Source organism: Durio zibethinus, chromosome 24 (assembly GCF_047325235.1).
Source record: "Durio zibethinus cultivar Kanyao isolate XHJ-2024 chromosome 24, ASM4732523v1, whole genome shotgun sequence".
NCBI classification, from domain to species: Eukaryota; Viridiplantae; Streptophyta; class Magnoliopsida; order Malvales; family Malvaceae; genus Durio; species Durio zibethinus.
Window position 1 is genome coordinate 3,989,702 of NC_143185.1, and position 19,063 is coordinate 4,008,764.

General features: G+C 31.0%; 2 protein-coding genes across 2 annotated transcripts; both read right to left on the minus strand.

Moving 5' to 3' along the window:
• Positions 1-481: 481 nt before the first annotated feature.
• LOC111316724 (phosphatidylinositol 3,4,5-trisphosphate 3-phosphatase and protein-tyrosine-phosphatase PTEN1-like) lies at positions 482-3,983 on the minus strand. The gene is made up of 7 exons (XM_022918804.2): positions 3,624-3,983; positions 2,780-2,956; positions 2,335-2,448; positions 1,795-1,983; positions 1,463-1,699; positions 1,228-1,329; positions 482-1,098 (listed from the first exon to the last, which is right to left on the minus strand). The coding sequence occupies exons 1-7, from the start codon at positions 3,906-3,908 to the stop codon at positions 964-966; spliced, it is 1,239 nt and encodes a 412-aa protein (XP_022774539.2). The 5' UTR covers positions 3,909-3,983; the 3' UTR covers positions 482-963.
• A 1,059-nt stretch (positions 3,984-5,042) lies between these two features.
• LOC149511859 (cyclic nucleotide-gated ion channel 2-like) lies at positions 5,043-6,941 on the minus strand. The gene is made up of 3 exons (XM_089753987.1): positions 6,260-6,941; positions 6,075-6,161; positions 5,043-5,991 (listed from the first exon to the last, which is right to left on the minus strand). Exons 1-3 carry the CDS (start codon positions 6,335-6,337, stop codon positions 5,503-5,505), a joined length of 654 nt encoding a protein of 217 aa, XP_089610113.1. The 5' UTR covers positions 6,338-6,941; the 3' UTR covers positions 5,043-5,502.
• Between the last annotated feature and the right edge of the window lie 12,122 nt (positions 6,942-19,063).

A 19,063-nucleotide genomic window follows, 5' to 3' on the forward strand; every position in this document is an offset into this window, starting at 1 on the left:
CGAACTTTGATTCTCATTGTCCAAGTCCTTGTGGACTTTGATGTTACTTAGGTTGTTGGTACAATAGGATAGCGCCACGTCAGCACATCAAATTCTTTGATTGAAATACTGTAGACCTTACATTTTCCGAGAGCCGAAAGGAAACTTCTTTGGGAAGGGATAGGATAACTTTAGTTCCTAATCCAACTCAATCGAAAGAAACAGGGAAAGAGGTTCGGCTATTTACAAGAACGTAGCTTGTTTTATTTCCCTAACCGCTAGCATGATAAAAAATTTGAAGAAACTCTGTTTGCAAACATTGGAATCAAGATGGAACGGATTGCAGTCACTGATAACTAATTCCTTTGCATCTTCATGGGGATTGTTTAATTAAACATGGAAGACATTGGTATTTCCTGATTTTAACTAACAGGTTCTTCGAAACATTCTGTAATTTGCTATTTTAGTGTGTAAGTTTGGATGGAAAAACTAATGTATTCTTCATAAATTGTAGTTCTGATTAAAGCCGTAACTGGTTTTAATTAAATATCAACAGGATTAAGCAACAAACATCACAATTCAAGAGAGTAGCACCAAGTATAGAGGAGCTTGATCCTGGTGAGGAGAGCAATAAAAAATAGTCATGGCCAAGTTTGAATAGAGTCAAAATGTGAAATTTGATATGCCTGTGAACCTCTGGAGATAGATGATACCGATGCAGTTTGGCATATCTGCAAGCGGTGTCAAACAATATAAATCTCATCTCCTATCAAATGATCTCCAATCTATGATTACAAAACTTGTTCTTTTTCCTAGTATCTTATCATCCGATTACAGAATGAATCGGTGTGTAACAAGCTGCTGTATCAGTTGATCCATATAACTTCATGAAATAGATCATTTCGTCAGAAAAATCAAACCAATGGGGTTCACTATATCGTTTTAAAACAAATCTTGACTTTAGATTTCAGGACAAATTCATTACTACTTGTCATAGTCAGATGAACAGGACATTGAATGCTTCGGATTAGCAGGACCAAAAAGCAACTCCACGCAGAAGGCAGGGCCACATATTGATCTGCCTGCTTTCCCAACTTTGTCCAAATCCCGGATAGTAAACTGGCAAGGTAAAAATGTAAGTAAAGATGCAAAAATCTTTAACCGTGGTACCCTCCATGCATGACAGAAAATTCTTCTCTTTTCTTTGTCTCTTAAGAGTAGGGAAGCATATTAAAACAAAAAACATACCTGTAACAAGCCGTTTTTAATGAAGGCTGTATTGAAACAGACATAAAATAGGCGGCCTCCAATCATTTTTTGATAGAATATTACGCGTACATCTCCGCTAACCTGTCCAATTCAGTATGATCATTTTCATGAAGGCATGCTAGACTTTTTGAGCAAATCCAGATTCTCAACATGTTTCCACACAATACACCATTTACATTAAGCATTATGTATGTAAGTATTGCAAGTGACTTACTCGCACAGGTTTATTGAAATGATAGTCAAGACAGGTCTTCTGGTATAATATAGGATTCTCGGTGTCCATTTGGACTACGACACGAGGTTCTTCTGATTCTGATGTTGTCCCTCCTTCATCCCCTTCAACAAATGACAAGAAGTAACGAGGACTGCAGTTTGCCTCGCTTCCTTTTTTGATTTCTCTACAGCAACTCTTAGCAACTTCCGCAGGTGGACGGTAAATCTGATTGGGAATCTGTGGAATAAGATATGTGAAACCAAGCTCAGTTGATATTATGACACTTTGGTTGTGAATTTACAGCTTGACTCAGTGACTATGAAAGGACTTACCTCTTGGAGCTCTGAGACCACAAAGAAGACTGAGGTGGTGTTAACTGTGTCATACAGCCGAATTCTCCACAATTCTCTGCTACATGGTTGAGGCAAGTTCACATCTGGAGGTCCAGTGCTAACTCCTCTGGGACAAGAAAGTATATTTTCCCAATACCCCACATAACGACGTTGGCTTGGTATAGAGACCTATCAGCAGAAGTGCAGAAAATTAAAAGCAGCATGAATGCATTACAACCATTCCTTAAAACATGTTAATTTATTGAAATATTGTTGCAGTATGGATAGATCCCTTCTTTAATTTCTTGTGAAATCCTTAAGGGCATATGTGCCCAGTATTTGGCCTTACATGGCAACCCTTGCTCCATTTCTTTCGTTTCTTCTATGTTTTTAATGCATTGATTTTTATTTCTTGTTTGTTTTCATCTCTCTATACCGACCATGTTTTTAGAACAGCAATCAACTGAAGCAGCATATTTCATCATCTATTATCCCATTGAACACATTCAAAATTCCCTTGTTATGCCTACTACTACTTACTCCTTCGTTGTTGGTAGTCCGTTTTTGGGCATATAGCTGAAGTGCTTCCTCTGCTGACATGCCAGTGTATACAAGGTAAGCACACACCATTAGGCCTGTTCGACCTTTGCCTGCCTGCAAATTCAGATGAAAGACATCAAGGTTGAGAACATTTTCTATTCTGATAAAGAGAAATAAACACCACCGCCATCTAGCACAATCTTTTTTAGGTTACCAAACATCTATAAGGAAACAATTAATTTTGTATACATTTTTAGTTTCCTTCAAATTTTCTAGTTTTTCAATCTTTGGGGATGTCCACATGTGGATTCGGTCTTGGATTTGAGTAATGGACACATGGCATGTCAGTTGTTTAAAAAGAAGGATGACATGATGATCTCTCGTCATGTAAAGCAGACATAGGATTGAAGAGAAACAAAGGGAAAAGAAAGTTTGCTAGCGGTACCATGCAATGTATGACTGCAATATTTTTTGGGTCATTTGATAGCCATGTATGCACACTCTCACAGAACAACTTCATCATTTCGAAATTTGGAACATGATTGTCATCAAAAGGAAACTTCTCAACGCGACCATGAAAGTGTGATGGATCATAGTCTTCTTCTATGCACAAATTGTAGATCTGGAAAATTGTCAAAGAAACATTAGTTCTGTCAGAAATTTTTTAGGGGAAATTTGTAAAAGCAAAGGTAAGATAGTAATGAAATTAGATTTCATAAAAATCATCAATGAAGATATATAATCAACAAATAAAGGGCACCTTGAAACATTTTTTATGCTGATTAGAGCTAAAAAGAAATGCAAACCATGACAACTTAATTGAACCTTATTCACAACTTAAATGTTTGGGGTAAAATACATTATAATTGTACATATTTGTGTTTTTAAAATCATCACCTAATTATTAAAATTTTTTATTTAATCACTCAAATTTGAATAAGTATTTTTTTGTTATCCAACCACAATAACTGTCAAGTTTCACGTAGCATTGCTACATCATTTAATATGTCATACGATATTACTGATATGACATTATAAATTTTAAAAAAAAAAATTTTTGCTAATATGATAAAGCCATGTAGCATCTACAGCTGATGCATCATTATCACATCAATGTAACATTAAGGACTAATGATTGGATGAAAAAAAAATATATTTACTCAAACTTTAATGATTAACTGGAGCAATGGTGTAATTTACCCAGATGTTTTTTATAGAAACCTTAAGTAACAGTTTAAATAACAGTTTGTCTTAGGCAAACATGATTTCTCTCATTAAAAGTACATCACCTTGTAATGACCCTGATGATTCATTTCCAGCACAGACTTCACCTGCCATAGAGGATTACGATACATTGCTCGCATACGTTCAGCAGGAAACGACATTGCCAATACACGATCGGTTATATATGACATGTCCAGATCATAACCACCAACTAACATTCGCCTTCTTTTCTTCGACACCAGGTTCCTAATAAAAGAACTTGCTGTGAGAAAAGCAAGCATGCGATGCTGGAGGACAGGAGCGGTGTTTCCAGCCCTTCCTGGCCCTGACTTTGAAAATTTCAACCCCATTTGGCTGCTGCCTGCGACAACTTATGAATGCCAAGGTGCCTGATAAACAATGGATACATTCCAAGAGACAATTAAATTTCATGGAACTTGCAGGCCAATGATATGGACAAAACTAAATCTGCTATTTTTGAAGAAAAATGAGATGAATACATTTATATATTTTTTTCTCATATATGGTTGACTAATAAAAAAAAATTAAAGGAAACAAAGGGTGCAATGGAAATAGAATGAACCTATGGGGCTGAACATGAAGTTCCTGATTCACTGACTCAAAATGAAAATCGAATGGAAGCAATTCCTACGATTCCCAAATGAATCTATTGAAAAAACTTTTCAGAGAATCTGGAAAACATAGAAAAATGCTTTCATTTCTTCAAAAGGTTCTAGTGTCAGGGAGGCCTGGAGGTGATGACGGTCATCATCTCCATATTGTTTTAGTTGCACCCCCCTGATGGAAAGAGAAACTGATAGTGGGATTTTTGGATTTTCTGTGCTAAATTTGGAGGGAGTTCTGTCTCCAACGCTCAACCCCATATTTGGAGCAAAATGAGGCAACAACTAAGCCCTGTCTCTCTCTCCCTCAGGCAATGTAGATAAAGGGTGTCAAGAATTTCAACCAAAATACAGTTAGAAGGGATGTCGGGACTTTCTTTAGTATTTTCCTAGAATAACTGAAATTTCTAGGACTTTTTGAATGATGAAAGTTTTTTTTTTTTTTTGTCCTTATATATTTGTTCTAGGTTGTTGTCCTGTTGAGTTAGGTTGATATTAAGACATTTGATAGAAAATACTACTGAATTTAACTGAAGCTGAAAAAGTGTTTTGACTAAACTATAACCTAACAATCAATGAAGAATGATCAACCTGAAGGCAACTTGTCGATGGAAGTAGAAACAGGTTGGATCAGTTTGAGTTTCGATTGAGTCATTTCAAGTTGAGTTTTTAACATTCTGATTGGTTTGAATTTGAGTCATCCGACTTTTGGATTCAATCAAGCTGGATTTCAAGCAGACTGAATAAATTTACCGAACTCGGGTCAACTTTTGCTATATTGCTAACCAAAGTATAAAGCAAAGTTTTTTTTTTAGAATGTTCACTTACAAAATGTATAAGAAATTACCAAAAAATGTCCATGAAAATTTTTGGGGTGTGCAAGGAAGAATTTTCCTTCAAAATTTCTTGCTTTGCAATCTTTGAAGGTGTCCATAAACACCCTACCAATTCATGTGAATCCACCTGAGTCTCGGAGACAGGACCGGCTTCTGATCATTTAACCTTGCAAAAATATCAGGTCAGGTCAAGTTCAATTTTAATTGTGCTGGATACTCTTGCTGAAAGAAGTTTCAAATAATCTATTAGTGGATCTGACTCAGGCACAAATTCTATATCTTGGTCACTCAATGTAAAGTCCAGCAGTTGGATTTTTTTTAGGAGACATTGAGTTGAGAGAGCATTGCATATTTCCCCGAAAATGAAGTTCTAATCCTGATATTATACAACCAGTACAATGTTCCCACGATTCCCACGGTGAATATTCAGCCAAGAGCAATAAGGCTTTATTAGGTGACAGTCCAGATTGACCGAAGAATTGCTTTTACTCTAGATGGTCATGTGGTCTGATTGACATGAACATTGCAGCATATTGTAGCAACCGGCGGTCACTGCTGTCTCCATTCTCGGTAACAGAAATCATTGGACCTCTAGTCCTCACTCTGTAACGCCGCCAGCCAAGTTGTATACTCACAGCTGCCCATGTTCGCCAATTGGATGAATAGTATCTTGCTTTTCTCTTAAGCCTCTCATTGGCAAATTTGTACCTGAAGTGATCTGTGATGTATCTGAGATGGCTTGCATCAAGACCAAATGCTTCAATTGACTCTACATAAACAAATGTTGCAGATGACGCTGGAAGATGATCTATAAATGGGCGGCGAAGACAACAGGAGAGCAACTCATCACCCAAAAAGCCTCCTGGCTCAATTATACTTGTGGTAACCATGCCTTCGTTAAGGCTTTGTCTACGCTTTATGCGTCCGCGAACTATAAATACCATTCTTTGCCCAGGATCTCCTTCTCTATTTATCTGTTTCATGGGAACATTAACAAATTAAACAACCTTGCACTGGTTTATAACAGGGAAAGAGGTAACATAAACTTCACTCGTACCTTTTCATCTTTTGAGAAGACAAGTGGCTTGACTCGATCACAGATGTTATCAAGAATAAGGCCATCCAAGTTGTGGAACAGAGGAACCTGAGAGCCAGAAATTGCAATTCAATTGGATTCATTAGAGAAAGCCTCGTAATAGTTATGTTGAACTTCTAATGTCCTATAACAGTTTATATTAGTACCTTTTTGATGAGGTCAAGGCAAAGGTAGCGCTTAATGTCCCTCCGGAGGCCTTCAGGCAAGTCTTTGATTAATTCCATTTCATCCTCTCCTCCAAAAGTTGCCCATTTCTGGCGTTTAAAGTTGCGAACTCTTTTGTCTCAAACGGGATGGTAACAGCCTATTCTTCATCCACCATTCCATGTCTCGACATCTCGGCTGCATTTTTCTCCTCTTTGCCACAACCGCATGCAAGAAAACCTTGATCACAAAAGGATCTGTTGTCAGTTAGCTTGGCTATGGAAACTTAAACATATTCAATAATCCAAGCGAAATAGTTATGTGAGTTTTAAGTCTCCTGAATGTTTCCAATCAACAAAGTGAAGAGCAATAATCCAGCAAGAACAATGCATATACTGAAGATCACTTCTAACAAATGACTCGTTGGTTCTAGATCATTTCCAAAGATGCTGCAGATTGAAATATGGTGTGAGAAATAGCAATAAATGGTTATTAAGTTGCCAGTGAAAATTTCAAGATTCAAGAGATAAAAGCTTTAAAATTTTCATTAAGAGTTCTGACAGTTATACAGGCTTAGGACACCCTGCCCCAAGATTCTGCTGCTTTAGAAATGTCGTTTTTAAGCAAACTGATATAAAAGCTAGAATTTTTTTAGGTAAAATCGAAGTCGTAATATGAATAGGATAAAGGATTGTAGGTGTTTGGAATTCAATCCCTAAATCTGCTAGATATCACCTTAAGATTGGTTGCACGAATCAACTGATTTAAGCTTCAGATTCTAATATACTCAAATCTGGTCTTTGGACCAATAATTATATCTAATACTATTTGAAATCATTAAAACAAACAATCAAAGGGAAGTGCACTAAGTGGATTCGAGAGGGAAAGACAAATTAGAATATTAATATAACAGCAATAGTGATGTTAATGAGGACACTGATTATCCACGGTGACAAGTCAACATCAAAGGGACTCGTTGAATGCATTGGTGAGATAATCGAGTTGATGTAATATGTAATCTTAAGTTAATTTGACATATTAAATTAATTCAAAATTTTAAAATATTCTTGATTAATTGTTAACAACTTCTGACGAGAAAAAATGATCAAAATATCTTTTGAATCTAAAAATACCCCTAACAACTGTCTTCTTTTTATACAGCAAGCAAGGTTATTGTAAAGGAAAAAACCAAAATGACCTATTTATTTATTTATTTATTTATTTTTTGATATATCAACCAAGTAAATACCCCTTTTATCCTTCAAGTATTGACATTTTCTATCCATGCTTAACTTATTGATCCTAACTGTTTCAATTGGCCTGTTCCCAAAAGTTTGTGTTAAATAAATGGATATATAAGTTTGCAGTAATATCGATTGGTTTCATGTTCAAGTTTCATCCTATTTGCAAAAACGTCAAATATCAAATATGTAAAAGCGACGTCCCAACTCACAAGCTTAACTGGTGAAATTGTTGTTATATACAGCAATTAAAATGAAATTATTTAAACGAAAATTTTATAAGCTACAAAGATTCATAGAACAATTGAAAGAAGTTCACTGTTACAATCAATAATTGACCTTAATAAAATTTTCTCAAGAATAAACGTAACAGGTGCAGGTGACTAGCTAATCAATTATTATCATTTTTGAAAAATTATAAGACTAAAACAAAGATAGCTAGAGAAAACAATAAAAAATTCTTTTTTTTCTTTTATAAAAAAGTTGTAGACACTAATTTTTGCTCGAGTTAATAATTTCGTGTTCAAAATTAATTCAGCTTTCAAGTTTATTTTCAAATTTTTATTAGGTCAATTTAATTTTGATTAATTTAAAAAATATATAAAAATAATAAAAATGATAAATACAAAAAAAAAAGAGAAACAGACAGAAATGGTGCAAGTGCCATGCACGGCACCACCTAAGCCAAACTACTTACAACTCTGCATTGGCATCATGAGTCACCAACTCCACCCTAGCAACTCTTTACCCTATGTTTTCCAACCTCGACCACCACCCTTTGCAGCTGAATTTCAATTGCCACCAATCCACCCTCACACCCAATAGTCTTCACCCCACACCCAATAGTCCATTTTCCTCTCCAGTCTTTCCAATGATCCTACAACACAATAAAATCCTAGCCACAAATCTTCAGAGAGGGGTTCTCTAAAAAAAAAAATGAGACATTTTGCCAAAAAGAGAACCCATAGCCGCACTCTTGTAAGTTGCTAGAAATCCCATTAAGGGTAATAACCATAGCCTAAACCCACCCCAACCTAACACCAAACATCCATAGAAACAAAAAAAAAAAAAAAAAAACCAAAAACACCCCAACTACCCGAAACCCACAACCCAGAAAAAAAAAAAAGAATCAACAACACAAAAAAAAAAGCATCATTACAATCATTCTTTCATGGAGGAACCATAGTAATGCCAAAAAATGAAAAAACTAAAAACAAAAAGGCTAAAATCACAAAAAAAGATAAGGTTTTTGAAAGGTTTTGAGGCCTAAATTTTTATGGAAAAAACAAAGGGAGAAACATAAGAGAAATTGAGGGCGAAAGAGGGTGTTTTAGAGGGGACGCGATGACTTATGGCTCAGATCTAGAAAAATCCAGAGAGTTTTTTAAAAAATCCAAGTTGGGAAAGGGAAATAGGATGAAAAAGGGAGCTTGTTGACAACTTTTGGAAATATTCCGGCACTGGTCACCAACAACGAATGATAACAACTACGAGGCATGATGGACCAACGCTAAAAACTGGGTTGCTATTTACTAGTTTTTGAGGTTGTTTTTAGAGAGAAATGAGAGGTTTAAAGGTTAAAGGGAGAAAAGAAAAAGGAAAAATAAAAGAGTTAGTAAATTTTTTAGGTTTTATAGTTAATAGGTTTGTAAAACTATGTAGTTTTGGGTAGAAGAAAAAAAGAGGACTAAGGCAAGCTATGAACTGATTTGATTAAACCAATCAACTGGCCATAAACCAGCCAAAGCCACCGAACTGGTCGAATCCCTTTCAATAGCTAAACCAGCCTAACGAACTATTGAATCGAACTGGTTATCTTTGAACCATTGACTAAGCTTTGACCTACCTTTTTGGGTATTTTCTTATTTTTTATTTTAATTTTTTATATTTTTGTTAAGTTATTTATTTTTTTTTATTTATGCACACTTGAATTTTAAATCTTAAAAAAAATAATAAGTTAAAAAAATTTAGAATAAAAATTATCTGATGATGAGATTCTAAGGTATTTTTAGTAGTAATGCCTAAGAAATCTTTAGATGAAAATTTTTTTTAAATACTACCAGTATATTAGAGTATTTATAAAAATTTTCAGTATAATAAAAATTTTTCTTTTCTTTTATAAAAGAAATTACATAAAAAAAGAATAATATTTTTTTTTAGGAAAAATAAAATATATGCATTAATATAGTGTCCTTTGCATTGCACGCATATCCTCATTTTTTGAAAAATAAATATGAGTATTCGATGATGTAACTTTAAGATATTCCGAGTAGCGAAGCTTAAGAAATTTTTAGATGAGAAAAAATTCTCTCAATGTTACCAACGTACTGAAATATTTTTAGAATTTTTTTTCAATAATAAGGTTATAATTTATTTTTCTAAATAAAAAATAATATAAATAAAAAAATATGAAAATGAAAAAAAGAAATCAAAGAAATTATTTTTAACATCAAAATTAAATACCATTTTTGTTAGGATTGATGGATAACACATAATTAATTGATATCATTTTTAACAGGCATTGTGAGGGTGCTCATCCTTACTCATAAGCAATCGGCTATCAAACTCAAACTATTTTTGTAGACCTAAAAATTATATTTTTAATTAATTTTAAGATTTTATTAAAAAGGTAAAGTTTAAATAGATGGCCAATCACACATAGCCAAAAAGATTGATGGTGACTCCACTTGTTTTTAAATTCGTCTAATAGCTCCAAAACCATTATAATAGCTTGACGACTCCACTAAAGAAGCAATTTTTTAAGAGTCAATCCAAAGATTAATTATGTATTATCCTTAATTTTGATTTAATAGTATAATTGATATTTAACCTTAATTTCCTTAATTTTAATTTTTTTAATAACAACAACAATAATAGAACAATCACTTGCATTGCATTTTTAATTACACCATTTGTTCATTATTTATTTATTTATTTTTGTATCTATTATCCTCAATAAAATATAAGGCACTTGTATACACGATAATATGTTATACTTCATACATGAGCTCTATACTTTGACTTTATCATTTATAAAAAGAAGTAAAGTATATATGCTCTTGTGAGCTGATAACTTTTACAATGACAAACGAAATACTTTTACTCAAATTGAACAATTTTTGTTCGTAACCTATCATGAGTAAGGATCAGGGTGCCTTACTAATCTATGATAGATAATGATGATGTAAGGAACAATTTAGGAACCTTTATATGTATAAATCCAAACTCCATATATAGCAAACCTTAAAAGCCCAATTGAGGGCATGTCAAACCTTTTTGTAAAAAATACCTGAATTATGATGTGTGAAGAAACATTTTTCTATTTGATAAATAATAAAATGTTTATATATTACTACAAAAATTTAAACAAAAATTTCACCCAAAAAAGCCTTTTATTTTTTTTGGTTAATTTAAATTATTATATGTTTGTCCAAATTTTTGTATCTTCCATGGGTTTTTTTTAAAATATTTTGCATTTTAAAAAAAAGTTGTAAAAAAATGGTTTTTTTCTTTAAAAAAAACAACAAAAGGATAAACTTTTCTTTTTTAAATCTTTCCTCAAAATTAAAAGAAAATGTGTTAAAGTCCAAAAAAATGGATAGAATTATTTTTGCAATTTGTCATTTATTTGTCCAAAACAAAAAATAAAAGAAAGGATGATTTTTTTTTAAAAAAAATTCTTGAAAAAGAGGGGTGGTTTAGTGAAAAAAAATAACATGATTTTAAATTACTGAGATTTTTTTATCAGATATACATATATATATATATGAAAATTCATTATTTCTAGATTCTACTTTTAGGATTATGCATATATGAAAATTTATCTTGCTTCACCTTACACTTTCATGCATAAATTCATCATTACATATGTTTATACCATGCATCAAATGTACATTTGTAAAATAACTTCTTTTTTTTTTTTTAAGTTTACACGCTAAAAGGATTTCATAAAAAAATGGGGGGTTTTAAGTTCTCCCAATTTTTTTTTTGGGTCATGAAAAATAAAAAAACTCTTTTTGTTATGGCACGAGTAAATAAATGAAACCGGAGCCTAATTTTAAAATTGTGATAATAAAAGGTCCAAGGATAGCTCAACCATCCAAGGTTTTAAATCAACTTGTCTACCATTTGTGCTATACTCAAATTAGAATTATAGAGGAACGGACCAAAAGGATGGATGAGATCAAGAAAGCACAAGATGAAATAAAAGAACAGCCTAATATGATGATGGAAATGATAAGAAAAATGGGCAAAGGAAAGGAAATAGTGAGGGAAGAAGCTACTTAATAGGGACATCAATGATTAGCTGATGATGATAACTCCCCGCATTCACCTAGTTTCACCTCACATCAAGCCAAGACTTCTCGAGTGGTATAGCCATGATCTATATCTTTCATTAGAAAATGCCTATCTACCTACATTGACATCCCGATAACACAGGAACCTACTCGATTTCTAGAGCATGCTATAACACCCACATGGATGAAATCATCATATTTGATTCATGCACCTAATTTGGGTGATCTAAGGGAAAAAGACAAGCTTAAAACAAGTGTGACAAAAGCAAAAAAAGACTCGGAGTCCCAGCATGAGATAAAAATAAGTGGGGCAAAAACAAGACAAAATTCTTTCTTTTCATAATAAAAATCTCAAAACAAAAATTTGGTGGTCATTATTATAAATCTATCCAAATAAAATGCTCTTCTCCTGTCCCAAACCACTTAAAAAACCTTAATGCTCTAAATTTGAATTTTGTGATACATTTTGTTAAGGCAACAAACTCTGAAATGACCAATTTGCAAAAACCTTTCTAAGTTCTTTGAAAATCAAACAAATATGATGCTTTTTTTAAATTTAGATGTTGGCCACTTGATATGTGTCAAGATCATGCTTCAAATTGGCCAAACATAAGATCGTTTAGCTGACCACAAACACACAAATGCATCATCATTTACAGGTATGTTGACAAAATTCATGATTTTCTACTACCTCGGAATGACCTAATGCGTGCCACTATCTAATTTGGTGATGATGTGCACAATCAAAACAAAAAAAAAACTTTCAAAACATGATTTTCATTGTTACATGAACCTTCTCAGCTTTTCAAGATAAAGAAAAGATTGGTTGTCATTTGAGTGGTGAAAACATGAAGAAAAAAAAAGAAAAAAAAAAGATTGATGGTTACATTATGCATTCTAAATATTCAAATAATTTCAAAAAACAAAAAAAAAAAGAGAAAGAAAATCCATAAAACCAAAAGTCAGAAGAACTATGAAATCCAAAAAAAAAAATTTTTAAAAGTGATAAAAATAAATTTTAATTTTTTTCAACTCTTCAGCATAAGTGACCATGCTTGAGATGACAAATGATCATATTTCTTTATCCTTTCATAAATAAAAAATTATCTATTTGCTATCCCTTTGAGCCTAATGAATTCTTTCTAAATAAATCTTTACTAAAGATCACTTTCTACATTAGAGGGTAAATAAAAAAAAGATCTATCTGATAAAGTCATGTTTGACACAAAAGAAAACTGCCTTATATTGTAGGGGTAAATGTCAGATAAATTGAGTTTTGAACACATTCTAGCAAAAATTGAGATGTACAAGAAAAAGAAAAAAAATGAAAATGATACAAAATAAAAAAAAAAAAGAAAAGAGAAAGAAAAAAATAAGATGATGGAATGTTAAAATTGAAAGAATAAAAAGACAAATGCTCCAAAGAGATTCTTTCACATAATATGAAACAATCCTTAGTCTGATCACCTTTAAACACATATTTTGGGCCTATCAATCTATTCTTTCAGAACCTCGAATCTCAACATACATTTCATGCCTTAAAAAGTCTATTTTGATTAAGTATGGATACTTGAATTGAAGAGTTTGTTCTTTGTAGAATCTTCAAAACCAACTTCATTTTTTTTCTTTTTCTATATAAAAATTTCCCTTTTGAAAGAATACTTGAGTGTATGATGAAATCATCCAAAAAAATGGATGAATGAAGTTCTAGAATGCAAACCTAAAAATGGGTAGCCTAGAACAAAAATGAGATTGTAATATGAAAACTCATTACAGCCAATGATGAAAATTTGTGTAAGAGCTACCAAAAAAAATTTTGACCTTTTTTGAAGTGATTTTTCAAGATTTTGAACCTACCACAGTTGGTCTTGATATTTATTAAAATGCAACATCTTGATACTAAAAAAAATATCAAACTTGGTTGTACCTTAAAAGAACCTTTTAAAGGAATCATTGTTGAACCTAGATAAACAAAATTCATTTCTCCCTATCGAGTAGTAAAGCTTTTTTAATAACCAAGACTTTGATTTGATAATCCAACCCATTTGAAAAGATAAAGTTGTCATTCCACCCAAAGATGCTAATAATAATAATAATAATCACCTTGTTTTAAAGAGACTCAAAAATCACATGTTTCATAAAGGTTGACTAAAGTAATTTGTTTTACAAGATTCAATTCATGAAATCAAATGTTTTCTAAAGTAAATAAATAAAAAAATAAAATTTTGACTTTGAGCAAAATAAGTGCACTATAAGGAGCACATTTCTAATACAAAAGTATGTTTAATTGGTTGAGTTTCACCAAGATCCATGGGATTCCCTTTCATTCACACATCAAGTTCAAGTTGATTATATGCATGTTTGATCTAAAAATGAAAATAAAATGAAAAGAAAAGTTAAAAAATCCAAGTTATGAAGAAAAAAAATTAAAAATTGATGAAAATGAGCAATAAATAATGGATTTGGGATTGAAGTGAAGTGATTGGAAGAAAAAAAATTTGAAAAATTTAAGAAAAGAAGATTTTTAGCATTTGCATCTTTTAACTTTGCTTTAAAAAAAAAAAAGATTTAAGAAATGAAGATTTGAGCATTTGCAACTTTTAACTTTGTTTTTACATTATTAACATGTTCATCATTGGTAAGGAAGTACGCATTTACATCTTTGTAAGAGGCATTTGCATTATAAAGGGGCATTCATTTTTGGATTATTTATAAATATCATTTGCATTTACATACAAGCATGTGCATTTGCATCATCAATTTAAGAATAGACATTTGCATTCTAGTGGCGTTTTCTAATTTTGGAAATATTAAAGAAAAATATAGTTAAAAAAAAAGGATAAAAATATCCAAGAAAGCAAGAGAAAAATCAAGAACTTTTAGAAATTTTAATGAGATTTTAAGCCTAAGATAAGAGCTTTAAGCCCAATTTAGCTGGCACAAAAGTTGTAAGTCCAGTGAAATCGACATCACTCAAGAAAAATGTTGTGAAAAATTATTTCGATAGCAATATTCAACTTTGAATTTTTGGTGGCGATAACTAAATTTTTTTTAGTTCTCTTCGGTGGTGATATCCAAAGTCATATTGCATTTTTTTTATGGTGATATCTGAGTTCCTTTCAATGGTAATATCTGAAATTATTTGCATATCATTAAAATTTTCTTGGTGATGATATCTGAAGTCATCTGCATTATCTCAATGGCGATATTTGAGTTTCCTTCAATGGTAATATCCGAAGTCATCTACATTCACTCGATAGTGATATTTGAGCTTTCTTATGGTGGTGATATCCAAAAATATTTGCATATTTTTCTTTAATAATGATATTAGAAGTCATTTGCATTTTTACTCCGTGGTGATATCCAAGTTCCCTTCAATAGTGATAGCCAAAGTTCAAGAAATCTTAAAAATTGAATATTTCTTTTATTTACAAGCAAATTTTCAAAATTGATTTGTAAGTCGTCTGAGTAAAATATTTTAAATTTTAAAGTTGTAAGGCCTCTAATGAGAGGAGCATTTATAGGTGTCGAGATTTGTAAAACTTCTTGGTATAAATTTCAAGTTATCATAATCTATTTTAAAATTATGGAACCTCTGGTGAGAAGAGTTTTTATTTTAATTTATTTTTAAAGTTGTGAAGCCTTTGGTCGTAAAAGTTTTTATTGTAATTTATTTTCAAGAATTGTAAAACATCTAGTGAAAGAAGTTTTTCAAAAATTAAAAAATTAAAATTTCAAAAAAAAAAAATTGAAGTCAATAGTCCTAGATAAAATTGTTGTCTATATCTTTACCATATTCCTGATCATCAAAAATGTTTAAAAAAGGATAGCTATAAACACCAATTTTTTTCAGGTTAATAATTTCATGTACCAAATTAATTTGGCTTTCAGGTTTATTTTCAAATTTTTATCAAGTCAATTTAATATTGATTAATCTTAAAAAAAATAAAAAAAATAAAAATGATAAATTTAAAAAAAATTGACAAAAATGGTGTAGGTGACATGCATGGCACCATTTAGGCCAAACTACCCTACAACTCTGCACTGGCACCCATAAGTCACCAACTCCACCCTAGCACCACCCTACCTTGCATTTTCCAGCCTTGACCACCACCCTTGGCAGCTGAATTTCGGTTACCACCAATCCACTCTCATACCCAATAATCCATTCTCCTATTCAGTATTTTCAATGATTTTACAACACAATAAAACCCTAGACACAAATTTTTAGAAGGGCGTTCTTTGAAAAAAAATAAGGAAACACTACCAAAAAGAGAACCCATGACCACACCCTCGTAAGTCACCAGAAATCCCTACCAATGGTAACAACCATAGCCTAAACCCACCACAACCTAGCATCAAACATCCCATAAAATAGAAAAAAAAACCAAAAATGCGTAAAATACCCGAAACCTACAGCCCTAAAACAAAAAAAAAATCAATAACACAAAAAAAGGAGAAATCGCAGCAGTGCCAAAAAATAAAAATAAAAATAAAAAAGCTAAAATCACAAAATGGGGATATAAGTTTTAAAAGGTTTTGAGGCCCGAATTTTGGTGGGAAAAACAAGTAAAAATTGAGAAAAAACATAAAAGAAACTAGTGGCGAAATAGGGTGTTTCAAGAGGGAAGCCATGACTTGCGACTCAAATCTAGAAGAATTCAAAGAGTTTATAAAATATCCAAGTTGTGAAAGGGAAATAGGATGGAAAAATGAGCTTTTTGACAAATTTGAAAGTATTTCGACATTGATCATTGGCGACCGACAGACTAACGTTGGAAATTGAGTTGGTGTCTATTAATTTTTAAGGTTTTTTTTTTTTTAGAGAGAATGGAAAGGTTTGAGGGCTAGTAAGAGAAAGTGAAAAGGAAAATTGAAGGAGTTAGTAAACTTTTTGGGTTTTATAGTTGGTAGGTTTATTAAAACTACATAGTTTTGGGTAAAAGGAAAAAAGATAACCAAGGCAAGCTATGAACCAATTCGCTTAAACTGAGCAACCACCTATGAACTAGCCGAAGCTACTAAACTGGCCAAATGCCTCTCAATAGCTGAACCCACCTATTAAACTATTGAATCGAATTGGCTATCTTTGAACTATTGATCAAGCTTTGACCTACCTTTTTGAGTAATTTCTTACTTTTTTATTTTAATTTTTTATATTTTTGTTAAGTTATTTATTTGTGCGTTTATGCATACTTGAATTTTAAATCCTAAAAAAAGTTAAAAAAATCTAAAATTAAAATTATCCAATGATAAGATTTTAAGGTATTTTGAGTAGTGATGCCTAAAAAATCTTTAAGTAAGAAAATTTTTTTAAATACTACCAGCGCATTAGAGTATTTATAAAAAAATTTTAATATAATAAAAATTTCTCTTTTCTTCTATAAAACAAATTATGTAAAAAATAATAATTTTTTAGGAAAAATAAAATGTATGCATCAATATCTTTTCTTTTACATTACACATATATCCCCATTTTTTGAAAAATAAATACGAACATTTGAGGATGAGATTTTAAGATATTCTGAATAGCGGTGCCTAAGAAATCTCTATATGAGAAAAAATTTTCTTAATGTTACCAATGTACTGGAACATTTTTAGAGTTTTTTTTTCAATAATAAGGTTCTAATTTATTTTTCTAAATAAAAAATAATAAACTAGAATAACAAATAAATAATAAAAAAAGATGAAAATAAAAAAAGTAAATCAAGGAAATTATTTTTAACATCAAAATTAAAGATCATTTTTGTCAAGATTAATGGATAACACATAACTAATTGGTACAATTTTTAAAAGGTGTTATGGGATTGCTAATTCTTTTCAATACGTAATCGACTCCCAAACCCAAACTATTTTCGTAAACCCAAAAATTATATTTTTAATAAATTTTCATTAATTTTAAGATTTTATTAAAAATGTGAAGTTTAAATATATGACCAATCACATCTAGTCAAAAAAATTAATGGTGACTCCACTTGTTTTCAAATTCATTTAGCGGCTCCAAAATCATTATAACAAAAATCATAGTTTGGAAATAAGAAAAAGTAGTAGATCTTATGATTTAAATTTCAAATATATTTTATCACTTTTTTAAAATATCTATATGAATCAATTGAATCAAACTTGATTCATTTTATTTTCTTGCTTTTCTAAAAAGACAAGTAAGTAATAATTTAACAATTATATATATGCCCATTATTCATTTGCTACCCTCAATGGCAACATATCTTGAAAAAAAATGGTATCCAACCCCAAAGGCATGGGCTCGACATTGCAATGGGGGATTCTCGTTTGAGGTTGAGCATTGTTTTAAGAGTACAAAAATGTTGGTTGACTTAATAAGAATAGCCGTAAATTTACAAGAAAATGTGGCATGTAGTTTTATACATAAGTAAAATTTTCTTTTTTTATTTTTATTTAAGTTTGTTAAATTTCTTTGTTTTTTATATGTTGTTGGATTATAATTTGCCTACATGGTACTACTTTTAGAACAAATATTGAGCAATAAGAAATAATTAATTTTCAAACATATGTATTCAAACATAATTATATTGCATATATAAAAGTAAAACCACATATTTATCATTTTATCATTCATTTTATCATTCATATAAATATATATATATGATGCGATATTAATTGCTAATTTAATACTCCATTTGTCTCAAATTATTTGAGTATCTTTAACTTTCACGAAATTTAAGAATAAATTTTTAATTTTAGTGTACTAATATTAAATTTTAATTTTTTTTATAAAATTAAAGTTCTAGAACTTTAAATATCAAAAGAAAAAAAATCAAAAATAATTTTAAAATTAATATAAAAATTAAGAATTTTAAATGTTTTTTTTAAAAGAAGACATAATTTTGAAACATCCAAAAAAAATTATGAACAAAAAAATAATAATAAAACAGAAGGAGTAATAATTCTATTTCAAGAAACTAAGAAATTTGTGATTCCTATTATGTTCGTATCGATCAAGTATATATATGGTGGTTAGGTTTGCTATGAATGTAAAAGTAGACAATTTTTTCATATAAGAATTTACTTGAAGTAACAAATTTTGGTAAGTGAAAATTTTTTCTTGAAGTAAATGTATCAATGCTAAACATCTCAAAATTTATCCTATTTGTCCCTTTTCTTCCTTATGGTCCCCCTAACATCATGAAGTGGGACTTGAAACTCTTGAAGAATATTGCAAAATGAATAAAAGCCTATATATATCCTCTACTTATAGAAAACAATAAAATACTTTAACATAGATAGT